Source organism: Solanum verrucosum, unplaced genomic scaffold (assembly GCF_900185275.1).
Source record: "Solanum verrucosum unplaced genomic scaffold, falcon-dt-bn FXZP01000208.1, whole genome shotgun sequence".
Classification (NCBI taxonomy): domain Eukaryota; kingdom Viridiplantae; phylum Streptophyta; class Magnoliopsida; order Solanales; family Solanaceae; genus Solanum; species Solanum verrucosum.
In genome coordinates this window covers 2,431,349-2,450,495 of record NW_026020329.1, presented here as the reverse complement: position 1 = coordinate 2,450,495, position 19,147 = coordinate 2,431,349, and the positions used below count along the sequence as shown (strand labels likewise).

Genomic DNA, 19,147 nt, shown 5'->3' with positions numbered 1-19,147 from the left:
ATGATTTTTTATGCATTTATTTAGCATATAAAGAGATTTTACGATCAAAACTGGATTGAATAGGAGATTTTTATTTACTTGAATCTGATTTAATATTTTTTTCTAATTATTTTTTTACTTAAAACTCATGTACATCATTAAAAGCAATCAAATTCATCCTTACTAGTGACCTTTGAATGAACTATGAAGTAGCAAAAATTAAAAACCAATTATCACATCATTAAAAATAGTCGGATCTATCAATTTCCGATTTAAAAAAAAGGATACAAAAAAGAGTGACATTTTTTTAGTGATAATGGTCGGATTTATCACTTATTCCGACTAAGACATTTTTTTGATTAAAAAAGGAGTGACATTTTTTAGTGAAATAATACAAATTAAGTGACTTTATTCACAAAATTTAAGTTACAAGTGAGTTATTATAAGATTATATCAATCAATACTTAGATATTAAATTCAATTATATAATTAATGGAGTACTTTATTCTCAAAAGGCGATCTAAGACTTCATAAGGGTATAGACGGCACAATCATGAAAATGCACATACAAAGATATTTAAGACAAATAAGATGAAAATTTTGTTTTTAGGAATGAATAACTAAAGCTTGCAAAGAAAATATATTTTTTTTAAAATTAGGTGGAGGGTATTTTTAACAAACAACTTATTCTTAGAAATTATGCAATGAATATTATTTTAAATATGACAAACCAAACAAGCAATAAAAACTAATCCTAACATAACTAATTCCAGCTTAAATTATCTTAGCATAATATATTTTCGAACTAAATAATCCCTAAAAGTTAAATGTCATAAGTTGAAAATATTCAACTGTTGGCTTCTAGCTTATTTTTGTATATTTTATTTTAGCTTAAAAGCATTTTTTGTCTTTCACAAACACTTTCAAAAATAAAAGAGTTTAGAATCCAAAAATGATTTAAAATAAGTCAATCCAAACACCATCTACGTGGTTTAAAGGGTTCAAAATTCAAACATTACATTTTTATATTTCAAACTCCTTAGTGAAAATCTTGAATTTTTCACTATATCAAGCACTATAAAAGGTTAATATAAATTAATATGTATAAGAGATTTCGAATTTGATGAGACATGAATATGAAGTCGTCTTAATTTAATAGGAATCATTTTACAATTATATTTGAAATACAAACTTTTATGATATAAATATTTGAGGCGCAGGCATAAAAGCTCAAAGAGAAAACGATAACAACGTGAAAAATGAAAAGTCAAAAATTAGGAAGTTTTCGACTTTGGCTGACAGTCATTTTCGAGTTGTGTTCTTCTACACAAGTTTCAGAATGGAGTTGTTGTTTTTGGTTTTCCATTTTGGTGTTTCCGATTCATTTTGAGGTTTGATTAATTTAAATTTGTATCGAAAAATTTCACTTTAAAGGTAAAATACTCCCTATTAAATTAAGACGACTTCATTTTCCATATATATAGGGGGGTTACGTTTTTGATTACTTTATAGGTGGTACGGTATGTAATTAAAAAAATTAATGAAACTTAATTCTATTAGACAACTTTTTTGAATTTTATTAATTTACTTTTTTGACCTGAAAGTTCTATTCTATGTTCAATTTGAATTTAAACTAATAATGTCTATACATTTTTCTTAATCAACCTACTTATTTTATATCTAATTATTTCTAATAGTGCACTAAACATTAAAGAGTAAACTCAATCTAAGCTCAAATTCGATTAAATTTTAATAAAATTCAACTCAAATTCAATTCGATGTGATACTAATATAAGAAGTTTGATTGAGCTCGACTCGATTGGAGTCGTGTGGAGAGCAAGATTGTCCAGGGGTGAAGAATCTTGGACAAGGGAGACAACACTCCTATTTCTTTTTCAAGAAACATCAACTAGGAAATAAACTGCCCCCACTTGATTTGGGAATTCATTGAATCCCACCTGAATTTTCCCATCTATTTCTCTCTCTCTCTTCCAACAAATATAACATAAGCATAGTATATATATAATAATAATAACAACAGATCTAGTACAAAATATAATTATCATAAATCTCAAACCAAAAATAGGAAATACTCTAAAACTGCTTCTTCTTCTTCTTCTTCTCCTTTTCTTTCCTTCAACACACTCATCAATTCACCCCTCAAATCGAAGAAAATAATTCATTATCAAGAGAAAGTATTGATCAAGAGAAGTCGTCCCTCGTAATTATGGATGTTAAAGAAGTGACAAACTCCAATGGAACTACTACTACTACTTTTGAGTATGGAAGATTATTCTCATCACAAGGGAAATATGCTAAAAGGAATGTATCATCTACCATGAGTTATTTCAGTTTAGAGTCAATGTTGTTTCTAATTTGTCTTACTGCATTATTGTTACTTCTTCCATTGATACTTCCACCATTGCCACCGCCACCACCATTCATGTTGTTGTTAATCCCTATTTTCATTTTCATACTTCTTATCATATTGGCTTTCATGCCTTCCAATAATGTCATATGATCAAGAGACTTAATTATACATATTTGTAACAAAAATTTTAAATAGAGAGAGACAGTTAATTACACATATACAATACATTTCTTTCATTTTACATAAAGAGCAATTATACATTCTTGTTACTCTCTCTTTTAATTTCTGTATCACTACTCTTAACATAAGTACCTGCAATCAACTCATATGTTACAAGTTTCAAAAAAATGAGCGATGTGTTGTCTTGGGTTGTCCTTCCCATCAAATTGAAACTTCCAATAGATGATCTCGGTTTGTCCATATAAAATCCACTGATCTCTCCCCTCCTATGTCGTAAATGTAAGTAATATGTGAAGCTCCTAGAGTTAACAGTAGCTTAATACATGGATTTATGAAGGTTGAGGATTTGGAATTGTAAGGTACCTAAAAGAGGGACTTTTGATGATTCTAATCATGTCTGCTCTGTTAAACGTGGTATGTCAAGCCACAAAAAACTGTACCACATCCAATATTTACGTCAATCCAATCAATACATGACATGTATTCTTGCATACACTTTAGGTTAGCAGCATGTAATCTAAAGAGTACTACAATTTTCAGCACAAGGAAGACACTGTTTCCATTTTCCGTACTTATAATTTTTGAATCCTCAAGTACAAAAGAGGCATGTTTATACACTTAAGTAGTGCAAGAAAAGCTGCAACTATTAAACTGTAACGCATATCACATCATCAATTTGTATGTAAACTATGAAACATTACTCTACATCATCTTTACTTTTCCTACCACAAAAGAAAAGTCAGCTAAGCATTTCATTATCTGGCACTTTAATTTCTCAGCAAAATTTCCCAATGAAAATGTCAAGGAAACCTGGTCCATAGTTGCATCTCAGGTATATTTTTCTGCACTATTGGAGTTGAAAGATCTCCCAACTTAAAACCTGGAAAACCAAATATTTGTAAAAGTTATGCTCTCACTTATTAGTTTATTGGATGTAAAGTTTGTGGCTTACGTGAACATCTGTGGTCTGTTGCGGGAGAGTTGAGGTCTCTTAATTGGTGATAGGATGAGATTCCTAAGGGTCATTGAGGGATTGCTTGCGCCAGTTGCAACGCCAAGCATAGGATGTGCGCCTGCTCTTCTGTTTCCAGCATCCACTGGCACTGCTGACTGTCTAACAGGGGAGCCACTCGAGACATCGAAAGGGCCAGAGTTGGAACCATTCTGTCTTGTTGGAGGCCATATGTCTTCTCTTGGTCCTGGAGTTTCAGGAGTGAGAACCGACCAATCTGCGGCAAATGAGTCGACTAATGTTGTGCTAAAAGGTTAATGCAGCTTTGAGAGCGAAATACCCAAAATTCAAAGAATTTGGACAATGAGTATTCATGCACTAAGATGAACAAATCATGATTTTCAAATTACACCAGCCTCACATGTGCCATGTGATTATGCTAAATACAAAATAAGTTACCTTTTCTCATAGTATCTCTGTTGTCCATCATATTAGCAGGATTTGCAAACATATCAGGCTCTGCTCTTGAAAAGAAACTACTTGGCTGAATGGCTGTGCGCTTTACTGAATCATATTCATTTCTCAACTGATCATACATTTCATCAAGTTTTCTTTTTTGCCTGACAGTAGAAACCTATGTTATTTCTGAGAGAACGTACCAAAGATAGCGGATTTCAGTAGTAAGTCAAAGCACACTTTGCAACCTCCCCAGTTAATAGACTATGGTGGAGAATTAGAGCATTTGCAGTTACACTGGATTTCTTAATTTTTGACTTGGGACAAACAGAAACTGCTTTAAGTACTGAAGAAGAACCTGGATTTCTCAGCAAATTTTTCTTGGAGTTCCTGCTTGTCTTTAGATAAGGTCTCAATCTCTTGTTCCAACATTTGGCACTTTTTAGCCACCTTCTGGTATGCAGTATGCACTTGCTCCAACTTTTGAGAGAATTTTTCCTGCATCATCTCACATTTCTGACGGCATTGAGCTACTATCTTGTTCATCTTGAACTGCATTTCCAATTCCTTTTGCCCAATGTGGAACATCACACTTCTGTAGGCACTCTTCATTACTGGGCGTGATTAAGGAGAAAGTAGTGAAGCTAACGTAATACCATTTCTGTAAAGATATTGTTACCCTACATCAACTTTGGAAAGTAGTATGTTAATATAAATAAGCCAACTTCACTATGTTTTTAAAGTAAAACTGAATATTACAGATATGGCAACACAGGACAGGCGATGAAGGATACATATCTGTGGTGTAATTCCAGCCATGACCATCTGCATGAGGTTGTGAACAAATTTTAACTAGGATGCTGATTAAGAAATAAGTTAGAACAAATATGATTAGGCCACCGTAAATGTAGAAAGTGACAAGGGAGAACCCTATCACAAATATGTGCTTACATTTATCCATTCATCACTTGGATTGACGTCCACAGGTTTCATGAGACTGAAACAAACATATCAGAGGCTTGGTTACATTACATAACAGACTTGACAAGATGCTACAAATTTCTTTGAGTGATTAATAAATGCTATTAAAAGTAAAATACAACCCAATTAATACATAAAATGTAGCAATGGAAAACAAAATCAATGTTCCGGAAATGTCATAACCCTCCAACCCCCAAACAAACCAACAAAAAAAGATTTAGAAAAACAAATCAAAAGGAGAAAGGGACAAGAACTTAGAGAAAGTGCTAATTTTAAGGATATACCTATTGCAAAATCAATCATTTTTAGGTGAAGGAAACAACACTTGATGAAAGTTATACCAGATAGCACTAACCTTTTAGAGAGAACTTGATCACAAATAGGACAAGCAGCATCACTGCTGAGAATCTTACTGGCATCGTTCTGACCTATTATCATTGTTAAGGAATCATAGCAGTTGTACACCATAACCACGTCCATGAGAAAACTGCACAACCATACATGCCTATATGGGAACACTATTTTTTTATGGATTACGGTGGTATCTGTCCTAGCTTCCACGAACATCAAATGAGCCATCAAGTACCTGCTACTTACCACCAATATAGTAGCAGATAACACTTCCCACCAAAACATTGGCAGATGGGATTTAGTGTCACCTCTGCTGGAATCGAACCTTAATTCCCAAGAGTTCATCGACAGCTAAGACATTCCCTCGGGAGGCTGGAATACACACAAAACAGATATGGAACACATGCAAAACTAGGATACAGAAGATGTGGCCACAAGTGGTAGTGATGGCCTGTCCTTCCAATTCTCGCCAGCAAGCATTGCATCTCATCTCAACCTTCAGAAATGATTGTCAGTTTCATAGCACATTATACAAAGTTCTGTAATCATTAAAAGTCTGAGCACAACATTTCTGATCCCATGCGTACTACAGCAGTAGACAGAGGAATAGTCAATGAAAAATGACTAATTATCCCTACGAAAAAGTTGACTACATCGCCGAACAAACTTTGCATCTCAAATGACACAAATAGAAAAACCACTTAACAGCCAGTTGTATCTGGCTAATCCAATTTCAAACATGCTTGATGTGAAAGAAGAACTGCCTAGTGGCAGCTAGAATATCCATAGCTGAAACCTCTAGCTTCGTATAAACTTTTGAAATATCAGGGTTCATACTTGGATAGCAGAAGAAAACTAACTGGAAAACACAAACATGCTTTGATAACTGTAGAAAAGCAAGTTAACTATCACGTGAAATTGCTTGCTGCTTATTTATTGAAAAATCAGTTTTTTACATGTTGATGAATACTCAACTTTTAATAAATAAAAACATCACGACTATGCATCAACCGAGATAAATGAACAGAAGTATAAGCAAATTTAACTAATTAGCTATCAGCATGACAAATTTTCTAGATCATGTCAGTAGGAAAGTAGAATTAGAATAGGTAAAGTTTCAATCCTATAATTTTCAAGCCGCCAAACAGATAATCAGAATATCAAGTGATTGAGCAACAAATCTTCACCTTCAAACGAGCTTAATAACTGGCTTTTCGGCCAAAATTTTGATCCGAAACCTTCAAATGAAACAAATCTGCAATCACTGAAAAAATATACACTAAATCAACAAAATATTACAAAAAATGAAACAGGGACATCGAGATTTATTTTGCATCGTACTTACAGAATTTGAATAATCAGAACAAATTCGGAACTTCGAAGATTAAAACTCTCCAATTTGAAATTTCAACCTGAAAATCACAGAGAAGAAATAAACGAAATCAAACAATTTCAATTCAACACCAAATCGCGAGATTCGAAAACTATTATAGAGCTGTACAAATTCCACATAACCTCCACGAATTCGAAAATCTCCCGTGAAAAATGCAAGGATTCTATTGAATCAAAACCCTAGCACGAAAATTTTCGAATTGAAGCTTCTCTCTAGTTCATCTGCTACTGCTTTATTTGAATTTTTGATTGAAAAATGGCGGGGCAAAATGCCGTTTCTCTAATCTCAGTATTTATAAGGATCCATGATCCGACCCGACCGACCCGTGATGTGCAAAATAAGCAAATCGAACTGACATGCCAATTCCCAATTAAGTTTTTTATTTTTTATTTTTTATTTTTTATTAACCATGTGAGAAAAGAAACTCATTTTATTTTTGAGTTAACTATAAAAACATATTTTAATTATTTTAATTTTTTGAGTTTCATATCTGAACTATCACTCAATAGTTAGCAAAATACACCTCTGACTTATTTTTGATGATGTGTGAACACTTTTTCTTTTGTTTAAAATTTGTCAAGTGGCACTCAAAAAAATAATTTCCCTCTGACAAGTCTAAATAAATTAATATTAGGTTAAAAAGTTAAAAAAAAAATTAGGTTAAAATTGCCCGTATAAATTAATTTATTTCAACTGTGATATCTAGTCTACCATCTTCTTTTCCACCTTCTTAGTCGTGGTCTCATATCTGATGTGGCATTCGATGTCTCCTATTGAAGGGAGGGGGAGTTTAAGGGTTTTAAAAAGTCAATGAAAAATATATTTTAAAAAATTAATGTCTCAGCAAATAAAGTTGCTAATTATGTCGGGTAGACAAGATTTTATAGACAAACCCAATTCAAATATGAAACTCAATAAAATAGGATAGCTAAAGTTGTTTTTTAATCCTTAATTCAACTAAGCTTTTCTGTTTTTGATTTTCTTATTAATCGTGTAATAAAAGAAACTCATTTTACTTTTAATGGGAAAAAAATATTTAAAATGAGTAATTGATATGAATAGTCCCTCACCAACAAAAATAACAAGTAAATATATATTTTTAAAAAATTATAATGTATATTATAGTTTAATGACCTGATTATTAAATTTTCTAATGACATCAATGACCTACCTTAGAGATAAAAAAGTTGTAAATTATATGACTTTAATTTAATATTTTGGTTACCTCAAAAGAATCTAATGCTATTTGGATTTGTAGTTTTTGGCTCTTAGCTTTTTAAAATGCACTTAATTTTATATAAAATAAAAAGAATACATTATCATATTAATAAGAGCTTACTAATATATATTGTTGTTTATAGGAAAGACAGAACGATAATTTGAAAAAATAGTGAGAAACTTGTTAAACTGATTGAATAGTTTTGCACTATTATGTTTTATCTTAAGTGAACAGTTATTGTAGGGAGTGGAGTGTTAGTTGGTTTAGAAAGGCGTAAATGAGAATGTTGAGATAAATGCACGCTCCTTTTAGGAGAGATAGGATTAGGAACTCGAATATCCAATATAAGATTGAAATGATTTAGGTATGTATAGAGGAGATACACAAATGTTCTAGTGAGGAGGTGTGAAAGGTTGGCTATTAGACAGGACATGACACACCTACAACTTATGGAGGAAGTGGCCTAGATAATTTTAATACAATCTAACTTTCATATTTACATATATTCAAATTTTTCAAACCCTCATATATTCAAAACTCCAGATCTTCAGATGTTTGAATACGATTGTTAAAATAACTCTCAGAATGAAAATCGTCATCAACACCAAAGCAGGAAACGAGAACTAGCCACTTCTCCAGCAAACTGAATCGCCCCTGTTTTTCGACCTATGAAAATAGCCTTAGCTTCTCTATGAATGAAAATGTAAATCCTAGTTCTTCGGCCTTTGATAGAAGCACAGTTTTTTCCACAATGTAGAGAGACCGGGAGAGAGTGCTTAGGAAAAGTGTATAGAGAGAGAAATTTAATAAAATACATAGTATTGCTATAATTAAAGAGTTTGTTTAAATACACTAGTTATTTATTAAAAGGGATTCACTCAAGTAATTAATCTAAAACAAAAAGAAGAAAAAAGTTACAAGCTTTAAGAAAGCACTACTGGGCCCAGAGGCTAAAGAAAAAGGTAAGTCCATAGAAGGAAATATATTAGCTCTCTTCTCTCTAATCCATGAAACAAGCTGAAAGTCATTCGACAGTAGGAGAGGAAGAAAACAAAAATAAGAATATAACACATATTTGTCAGTATCAAACCTCTTTACAAGAACATCGACTTGATACAAAAACATAGAAAGTTAAAATCCCAAAACAATTGCATGCTGATAAACAATGCAAAAGGTAAAAATAAAAGATAATATGATGGGATCAAATTTCTTTTAATTCTCATAAAACCTGGATAGCTATAGCCAAATATTGTTAATAATAACAATAAAATATTCAAATATAAATAAAATTTAAATATGATAGGATATACGCAAATCTTATTCCTACCTTTATAAGATAGAGAGATCGTTCCCGATAAACCCTCGGTTCATAGCTAAATAGTGCTAATTAGCAACAAATCCAAAAAGAAAAAATGAAATCCATCAACACCTAATATTACACCATACCACATTAAAGTTTAACATGATTAAGTGATCAATTGAAGTGATACCATTCGATCCATCCTAATTTATGTATTACTTTCTATATTTAAAAACAATTTAACTTAGTAAATTTTTTATTTATCCTTAATGAGAGATTTACGACCACACAATAGCAATAACTTGTCTTAAATCACAAGTTCAAACATCTTTCTTTATCTCCTTAAACTCAATGCAAATTCAAACATCTTCCTAAACTCTCGATGCCCGATCAAACATCACACAAATTGGGACGAAAGGAGTATTAATTACTCATAATCGGTGATAAAAAGACGCACCACGTGTTTATATGTACTGTCGCGTAAGAAGACAAGTGGGGAGAAGCGCCATGAAAATAGCCAATATTGCATGTCCATTTGAGTTCCCAGACTTGTGAATGTAGTTACTCAACATACACATCAGACTATGCAAATTGTAGACTCTCTGCAGGTACAATTATCTTAAGTCAACACAAAGGTAATCTACTGGTCTGGTTCATTAAGATAATTGACCAACCTTAAGAGGGCTTCTTGCTCACATTCAATGCACCAATCATTGTGTTATTATACTTGTGAAGAGACAAGATGTGAAAATTTTCAAAAACTAAGCAGCATTGGATGCATTATTATGCAAAAATGGAGGAAGATGATGCTCCAAAACAGCCAATAGTTCTCTTCCTTGCTTTACCTCTTCTAGCACTACACCATCAAGCCTTTTTGCTGCTTCCACAAGCTGGCCCTTAAGTCTTTGTGATAACAAGCAACCCCCTGCCTTGACACATTCCCTATACAGTGGCAGGTATGCTATTGCTATCCTCAATGGCCCCGGAATGTCCCTCAAACACACGGGAGATTCCCCCCATTTCATAATACGCACCAGGTTACAGTAGTGTTCTTGTCCCTGCCTAAGTCCGTCTGAGAAAGCAGCTTCTGACCAATGCTCTCGAAGGAAAGACCTGAGTGCAGGAGCCACAGCCTCGTCATCGGACTTAGCAATGCTGTCCGCGACGGCATAAGTGGCAATGGGATCGCCAAGGAAGTCTGAACTTAGGAGAAATGCTACTCCATCGAGAGACCCGCTACTTCTTTCACCAGCAGCCTTAAGGATCTCAATGCTTAGGGCAGCAAGAACATGCTGAGGAACGTGAGGAAGGAGATATCGAGCAACTTCAACCTGACTACTGGAAGTAGCAGCGGTGAGGGCCAGACATAATTCCATGTCTCTGCAACCCCTTTTAACAAACCAGTCAACTACCTGCATGGAGCCCCTTTCGGCAGCTCTCATCAAAGGTCCCAAGAATGCCATTGCATTCCCTTCTTCCACTAAACATTCCATAGTTCCAATTTTACCATAATGGGAAGCAAATCCCAAAGCCAAGTCGACATCAACATCCAAGCTATTCCTTTGAGCAATCTATAAGAGAAAACAACCAAGCAAAGATGAGCATGATAGAAAAATATTCCGAGAGACCAGAAAACATCAACAAAAAACAAGAAATATCAAGGTCAAACACTTGCTCCAAAATTCTAGCCCCAGCAATCATACAAAGAAATGGTGAAAAGAAGCATTATGAGTAACAGTGACACCCAGGCTGACCAGAAAGAGAAACAAACCCAAGTAGACTGCCACAAAACAAGAACAGTGCAGACATTATACAAGTTTACCAGCACCACAATGATGGTTCATCTGAACATGGAGCATAAGTAAGCTGAAGTAGTAAAAAGTAAAGCAGAATATTCTAAGATAGTATAAAAGGCCATCTGTTTATCGGTTGCTAAAGAAAATAAAACAATATAATACATCTCAATTAATAATCCAAGATAACAACTCAAAACATTTATAACTTCAATGAATTAAACCTCTCTCTCATGGATCTCTGTTATGCCAATCACAATCACTTAACCGGGCCACCACAGTAACTGAATCAATATTGAAGTTGCCAATATCACCAACTTCTCACTTGCTAAATTAAATAAACTTGGCATACAAAAAGAAGTCCCATTTTCCGATTTTTCCCTTTTGGAAAGGAAACAAACATGTGTCTACCCAGTTTATAAATTATAAACTAGTTAAATGTTAAAATTTCAACAGGAAATCAATTTCCATAAATAATATCTGAGGGTTTGCGATGATATATTAATAACCTGGCTATTTCCTCTTCATTTTTTCTTTCCTACTCTGGCTAAACTACTCTTACCACACATGACCACTTTGTGGGATGTGAAGCAGGGAAAGCAGAAAGACGATGTGATTCCTAAATGTTTAGCTTCTGAAAAGACTGTTTAATTCATAAAAAAAGAGAGAGAAGTTGATATCAATGGCTACAAGGAGGTGGCACCAAAGTCAAGGATTTTAAAGACGCTACAATAGTCGCAAGGTTAAAACCTAAGATATAAGGACATCATATTTTAGGGACCCAATCAAACTTGCAGTTGAATTTGGCGTGAACCATGAACATGAGCCTGAGTGCCTGACACTGAATCCTAAATCACTGAAATCATTTCGCAACAGCATGTTGGGCTTCTAAAGTCCAACAAATCCACAAGATGAATGTCAGAGAGATACACATGCTAAGCTGAACAAGATTAGACAAAGCCCAAAATAAGTGCATTTGTCGGATAATGCAAGTAGCATACATTGAGGATAGGATGAGAAAAGGCTGCTTAAGATGGCTTGATCATGTCCTGCGTTGCGTTGCATCGACCTCCAGATGCAGCGGTCCATAGAGTGAAACCATGGTGAGAGAAGGTGTTACAAAGGGAACAAGGTAAATCTAAAACCACATGGAAAGAAATAGCTTTGTAAGACCCATAACCTCTTTTATGCAAATTGAACTCGAAAATTCGTGATGTATGAACCTAAGGAATTGATGGAAAATGTCATTCATATTTTCTTGCTTGATAGTCCCCTAATGTCTATTTGCACCATATGCAACAAGTTAATTATAAAAACTTAAATTTTGTCCTACGCAAGCGATGTCCTTATTTCAAACTTCTGTTCTTAAGCTTGTCATATCCAACACATGCCTAGTGAATATTGTAGTATATTAGCGTGATAGGTTGACAACCAGAACAAAAATAGTCGACAATGAATCTTCTCAATGACTAATTTGTTGGAATATACCAATTTCAAACCTCAATGTTATGGATTAACACTTGTTAGAAAGTCAGTAAAGGTAATGAGTCTCGTGCAGAAAGGGTAATATCATAAAGGCCAAAAGATACCAATCTATGTAGTTTTAATCGGCTTTCTGTCTAACAAATCACTCCAGCATGCAGCACTATATTTGGATGTTTTAACTTACTGCCCTTTCACTAGGAGAAGGAAAACTTGATGCACGTGCCAGTTTTGTGGTGTATATGTATTTTTCTTTACTTCTTTACATTTCTGTTGCTTTTTGTCTAAGTGAAACTGGAGTGGATAGAAATACCAACAGTACTTTCTAAGCCTGACTGGAAGTTAAGGGTGAACAAAAAAAGCATTACAAGCGAAAAACATAATATAATAAGAACCATAGAAACACAGTAATCTTGGAGAATAGTAGGGAGTCAAAGCTGACTATACATCATTCTAAAGGCACAAGTAAAAAATTAAACAGTAAACACTTGTATACCTGCAAGAGAATGCGGACAAGCTCAGTGCTCCCAAAACGAGAGGCTTCAAGAAAGCATTGATTAACATTGTCTGCACCGCCCTCCACCAACATGCCAAGCAATCCTTGGATTGCAGTAGCTGAAATACCTGATGCCCAGCCAGGATCAAATGAACTAGAGAAGAGTGTAAGTGGGAAGCAAGCTGCATCAAATGCTTCGGTGAAGTCCTTCCCTGAAAGGTGGTTCCCAGCTAGATCGAGGAAGGTCTTGAAAGCCGACAACTGTAGTTGTATTTCAACAGCAGGATTGTGCCCAACCCTATCCCTGTTCCCTTGGCAGCGGGAATGGAAACCAATACATTTTAGAGCCCATTCAGTAAACTTCTGGACCTTAGCACCAGCTTCTGCCTTCAAAATTTCATCCCCATTGCACTCTTGAAGTCGTTCATGCAACCTGCAAATAGTAGTTGTGAAAAATCCAACATTAAGTGACACAAGCACCAAGCATAAGTACACAAATTGACATAAAGCGAGAAAGGGAAAGGAAGGAAAATAACAAATATGAAAAGTTAAAATTGCAACTCTTTAAGTCATTACTCATTGAAATCCTAAACATGAAGATCAAAACATCCTCAACAAGTACCTCATCAAGGAAATTATACCAACAGAGAAACAAATTATATTAAGGTTCTTTTATTTACCTTACCAATAAGCAAATGCATGTTCTTAAAGCATACAATGTCTGAAGACGACTGAAAGTAGAATTTCAGCATGAAGAATATGGGAAAATATGAAAAACACAGATTGTTCGAGGCTGAGAAGCTAGTAAGATGCTCCTTCAAGTGAACGAATATGACTCTTAGGGTCAGTAATACATGCCAGCAAGAAATAAGATTTTTAGAAAAGCTTTCTAGACCTACGCCAAGGAAGACATCCAGTGAATTGTATCTGGAAATCCAAAATAAATGGCTTTGAGAGACTTAAAATTACAAACAAGCATGCCACAATGTGCAATATTTGTACTACAGAAATGCATTTTTGAGAGATGTGGAAACATCAACATGGTTGCTTCGAGGTTATGGTAGGAAGTTCTAAGTCTTCCGACATGGTTAGGAATTTATTGGGTGATAGCAGGTAATGTAAAAGGTTAAATGTTCAGCTGGAGGTGCGGAAGAAGAAGTCGAGGAAGCAGATCTTGTAGTGTTGCTCCACAAGCACTGAGGTGGACCATTTGAAGAGAATGAAACAGGAGAGCTTTTGAGGGTGTGGATATGAATTTTGTAATGTTAAGGAGCAGTCTCTTATATCTTTTTTGGGTGCAGCCATGACGTTCCTCATCGTATAGATGATGATTGGGGTAGCTTTTGTAGAAAACCATCTCTTTTTGTAGTTTCTCTACTTTCTTAGTATATCTATTGTGACTAGGCTTTGTCCACATTTAATGAAGTTGATTTACTTAATCAACAAAACAAGAAGAGATGGGGAAACATCGAACAACAAATTGACTATCCTTTGTACTTTTTCTACCATCAAAGACTAAATTCAAGTTATGTGAGAAAAATCCTAGTTCAATCACACAAATGATGTATAGGGACAGGCAAAATCTCTGACCTTTGTGCCATTACAGTCACAGTATCTGTGAGGCTCATGGTTCGACTTTGGCAAGCAGAAACACAAGAGGCGAGAAACGAAGTCCTTAGAGCAGCCCGAGTGAAATCAAAAGCACCATTAGAAATGATCTTCTTAATCAACCCTGTTATCCCATATAACTCCTGTTGTGTACTTAAAAACCATACTGAATCTAAAGCAATGCACAATGCATCATTTAAAGTTTGGGGATCTGCCAGTAGAATCAAACTCTCAGCAAGCTCCCAATCATGACAACTCACGGCACCCTGAAATAATCGCCCTAACTCGATCCTCTCTTGTCTATTAAGCTTCTTCTCAGCACCAGATTTCTCATTTTTCCCAATCTCACCATCTGAACTAGCCATTCTCGCTTTAAGTTTATTAACTCCACAATTACACCCTCCTACTACAGCAGATGATCTAAAGTCCTTACGTACAAGCGGAGATTCTCTGGAAAAGACCACGTTACCATTACTTCCTTCACCATTCTCTGATGGAAAAACTACACTCTCATTGCTTACACCAAGTGTTCCAGTCTCACAAGATTCCACCTCCATCTCGAAACACTGAGACTCTTCTGCATTAATCTTGATCCCACTTTCCAAGTTTTCACTTCCTGCAACAAAAGTTATTCCATCTTCTTCCATTTTGACCAATCAATCCAACACCCAAAACCGCCAAACAACTTAACAATCAATTCTTTCAAGCAATACCCATAAGCTAAAAAATCCACTCAAAATCACAAAATTTAAGCAAAGTCTCTCCCTTTAGCAAATTTCAAACAATACCCAAAATTGATTTTCCTCCCAAAAATCAAACCAATGAAAGATCCAACTCCATCAAACCAAAAAAAGAAACCCTTACATCCATTTCAACAACAGCACAAGAATCAACATATAACAGCAAATTAATTATACCCAAGGGTGTAGATTCCTAAGTTTATCAGCTCATCATCTGTGACCCTAAAACCCCCTTTACCATGAACAATCAATATCCAACAAACAACAAATCCACCTCCAAACCTACAAGAACAACAGATTCTCATCAGCTACATAAAGGGTCTCAAGAAAAGCAAAAATCAACCAAAAAATCAATTTTTTAGAAACACTTCAATTTAATATACAGATTTCTAAAAGAAAAATAGAAATAAAAATAGCAGATTACCCAGAAAAAGGGCGTTGGTGAAAATAAAAAGGCAAAGGGGAAAATGGGTATGCAAATAATGGAGAAAAGAATTAAAGAAAAGAGAGAGGAAAACCTGATAATAATTAGTGGGAGAGAAAGTGAGAAAACCCTTTGCCCCTTCTTGTTCTTGGATGGTTACCAGTATTTTGCCTTTTTATCATTTTTTCTCCTGCTAATTTTTATTTTTATTTATTTCAGTTTTTTTCTTTTTTACTTCATACAATCTTACTAACTTTATAATAATACCCCACAGAATAAGATAAAACATATGGAATCAATTTATTTAAAAATTAAAAAAAAAAATGAACATCAATCTACTAAAATATGGCATTAGATAGGAGGATGTAGAGGTCGTGGATTATGATAAAATGATTGAATTGTAGGTTGTGGAGTGTTTGTCTTGATTCCCGAGCGGTTTTGGCTTGGTGGTGTTTGACATAGTATTATTTTTATTTTTCTAGTGATTTGCGTTTGATTGTTTTCATCTATTGCATATAGTGTTTCGGTTATTGACTATTTTTTTTGTTGTTCTTGTTTCTGTATTAATTTTTTTCTTTTTTATAGTAATTTTGATTTGTTGTACTCAAGTTGAATGGTGCTCCAAAAATAATTTTTCTAATTCCACAAGATAGTGATAAGATTGGTATATCTTTTTGAGACCACACTTACAAATTCTATTGAATATGTTATTACTGTTGGTATGATATAAATAAATGCTAATATAAAATTATTCATATTGCATAATAAATAAATAATCTTTCTTTTTTCTTTTTTTAGTTCAAGCCTCTTTCATTTAGTTAAGAATATAATCTTTTCATCTCATGTAGGTTCAACAAATCTTCAATTCATTTCCAAAAATAATAATAATAATATTCTTTTATATACAAAAGGGAAGAAATGTCATTTTAACTTTTCACAAGAATAATTTAATGGAAGACAGCAGGAATATTTTCCTTGAATATATATAAAAAGCTTTTTTATTAGTATTATTTATATATATTATAATTTGAGATGTCATAAATTTTTTTTTAATAATATGCTTGAAGATTGTGATGAAAAAGGAAAAGAGAAAACTACAAAAAAAAAAAATTGGACAGACAAGAGTGGAATGAGTCATGAAAGTGAGAGTTCTCCTTACTAATAACACACACCACAAAAGGTTGCCCCCTCAATGGGTCCCATTCTCACTCCCCCACCTCCCACTACAATCATTACCCAAACCCCCACCCCCTTGTCATCCCCTTCCCCCCACACAATATTTTTCATCTTCGGTTTTAATTAACGTGAAGACCTTTGATTAGATTTTATAATTTTTATTAATTTATTTTTAATTCTCTATGTTTTTTTATAAGAAATTATCATGTAAGAGATCTAAAAAATATAATTTTCTATTATTTATTTTATAGGTAATCATAACAGATCATTTTTATACTAAATACAAATTTTAACTAGAAAAAAAAAGATTTATGAAATTTGTGGCCTATATCAAGTGTATACTTTCCCATCTCAGATAAAGAGTCACTTTAGCTCCAAATAATTATTCTAAATTCATTTCACTGGAAATTTAAGATTAAAGTTGGTAATTATTTTCAAGTATATCATTAATATTAGATAGGAATTAAGATTTTTTTATATAAAAAAATTACCTTACTAATATGGGTATAGTGCAGTGGGATTGTTTCACCTTAATTAGAGGTCTCGAGTTTGAGCCTTGGATATGGAGAAAATCTTGTTTAAAGCACCACCCCTCGAATGGACTCTGCAGTGTGGCGAGTCTAATTTAATCGGGACTTCAATGTGGGCTCCGAACACCGGATGAAAAACTAAAAAATATATATCTTTAATAAAATATATAAAATATACTTGTATATGTCTTTTTTTATATTATATAAATATGGAAGAAGTTGAAGTGATTGTTAAAATAAGATGCAATAAAAACAACAATATATTCAGTAAAATTTCACAAGTGAGGAAAGAAGGATAGAATGTACGCAAATTATACCATTATCTCGTGGAGGTAGAGATATTATTTTCGAAAGATCTTTGACTCAAATGCAACAATTTCATATACAAAGAAGAAAATATAGCACGTCACACGGAAAGAGCAACAAAAACCAAAAAATAATGAAATAATTGAAACACAATAAACAACATACTTGGATAGATTATTGAAAGCAATTGCAAATAATGATGGATATCAAAAACAAAAACTATTATTATAACTAATATAATGACAAACACCAATCATCATAAGTAAGACATCACTACCTACTAATCTTCAGTCGTAATACGTGTCTTCCGTACCTTCGTATGTAAGACCATATCCTCGATAATCTGCAACAACATCATACTTTGTCTTATCACCTCTCTCAATAATATACATTTAAGATGAAGAAAGTAATATATATTCAAATGGCTATAAATTATATTATTCAAAATAACATAGAATATTTAAAATTAAGTTATTTTTAGATATAAAAATATACTATTTAAAAAAAAAAAAAACTAAAAAAGAGAAAAAACTATGAGCAACTAAGGACAAGTAAAAAAGAGGCCATCATAAAGATATTCTCTCAAAATTGAAACTCCTACATTTTTATGTATTCTTTTAGAAGAAAAAAAAAGAATTAATTTTAGCTACCATTCTCGAAGGAGACGTATTTACAAGATAAAATATAAATTTTAATATAATACATAAGGAAAACAAGTTGTAATGTTATTTACAATAATTTATCTCTTACTTTGTGGAGTTTTCGTTGAATTTGTCGTTGTATTTAATAATAATCTATATTGACTTGAAAATATATATTAGACGATATGAATTGAATACAAATATCATTTTTAATTTTATTAAAATAAAGATAACTATTAAAGAAATTTTTATTTATTTTTAAGTGGAAAACGATTCTAAGATGATTTATACATATAAAGAGAAAGAACATGAATTTTTTAATGAGAAAATGCAAGAGATTAATGAAGATGGATTTGAGAAGAGTTGAGGTAGACTGAGAAAAAAATGAAAAGGGAATTATAGTGAATTTCAAGCAATTTAAGCTTTGGGTGTCCAAAAATAATGGTGTGCAGTTGTTAAAATAAAATAAAATAAAATAAAATAAATATTGTACTATTTGGGGTTCAAAGTTCAAACCAAAGCTCCTTCATTCAAATGGATACCAATTACCACTACACCAACGATATAACTAATAACTTTTGTTAACAATGTCCAACTTTAAATATATATCATTTAAATGTAGAATTTGACATATATATAATAACGACAACAACAACATATTCAATACAATTCAACAAAGTGAGATATGAAAAAGATATAGTATACACAAATTTTATTTCTACCTTAAAAAATAGAAAGATTATTTTTATAGATCCTCAACCTGGAAAAA

General features: G+C 33.1%; 2 protein-coding genes across 6 annotated transcripts; both read right to left on the bottom strand.

Annotated features, from left to right (window-relative positions):
• Window positions 1-3,086: 3,086 nt before the first annotated feature.
• Window positions 3,087-5,774, bottom strand: LOC125836083 (E3 ubiquitin-protein ligase CCNB1IP1 homolog). 4 transcript variants are annotated; one of them, XM_049515166.1, is made up of 8 exons: window positions 5,691-5,774; window positions 5,275-5,347; window positions 4,890-4,935; window positions 4,733-4,763; window positions 4,297-4,552; window positions 3,942-4,102; window positions 3,483-3,759; window positions 3,087-3,410 (listed from the first exon to the last, which is right to left on the bottom strand). In XM_049515166.1, exons 1-8 carry the CDS (start codon window positions 5,758-5,760, stop codon window positions 3,404-3,406), a joined length of 921 nt encoding a protein of 306 aa, XP_049371123.1. In that variant the 5' UTR covers window positions 5,761-5,774; the 3' UTR covers window positions 3,087-3,403. The 4 variants fall into 4 exon arrangements, with proteins under 4 accessions (XP_049371123.1, XP_049371125.1, XP_049371124.1 ...); XM_049515168.1 differs by having other exon boundaries at window positions 3,390-3,410; window positions 3,483-3,729; XM_049515167.1 differs by lacking the exon at window positions 3,087-3,410 and having other exon boundaries at window positions 3,479-3,759.
• A 3,903-nt stretch (window positions 5,775-9,677) lies between these two features.
• On the bottom strand, window positions 9,678-15,931 carry LOC125836080 (ankyrin repeat protein SKIP35). Of its 2 annotated transcripts, none has more exons than XM_049515163.1 (4): window positions 15,820-15,931; window positions 14,544-15,583; window positions 12,954-13,386; window positions 9,678-10,753 (listed from the first exon to the last, which is right to left on the bottom strand). In XM_049515163.1, exons 2-4 carry the CDS (start codon window positions 15,206-15,208, stop codon window positions 9,944-9,946), a joined length of 1,908 nt encoding a protein of 635 aa, XP_049371120.1. In that variant the 5' UTR covers window positions 15,209-15,583; window positions 15,820-15,931; the 3' UTR covers window positions 9,678-9,943. The 2 variants fall into 2 exon arrangements, with proteins under 2 accessions (XP_049371120.1, XP_049371119.1); XM_049515162.1 differs by having other exon boundaries at window positions 15,726-15,860.
• Window positions 15,932-19,147: the final 3,216 nt, after the last annotated feature.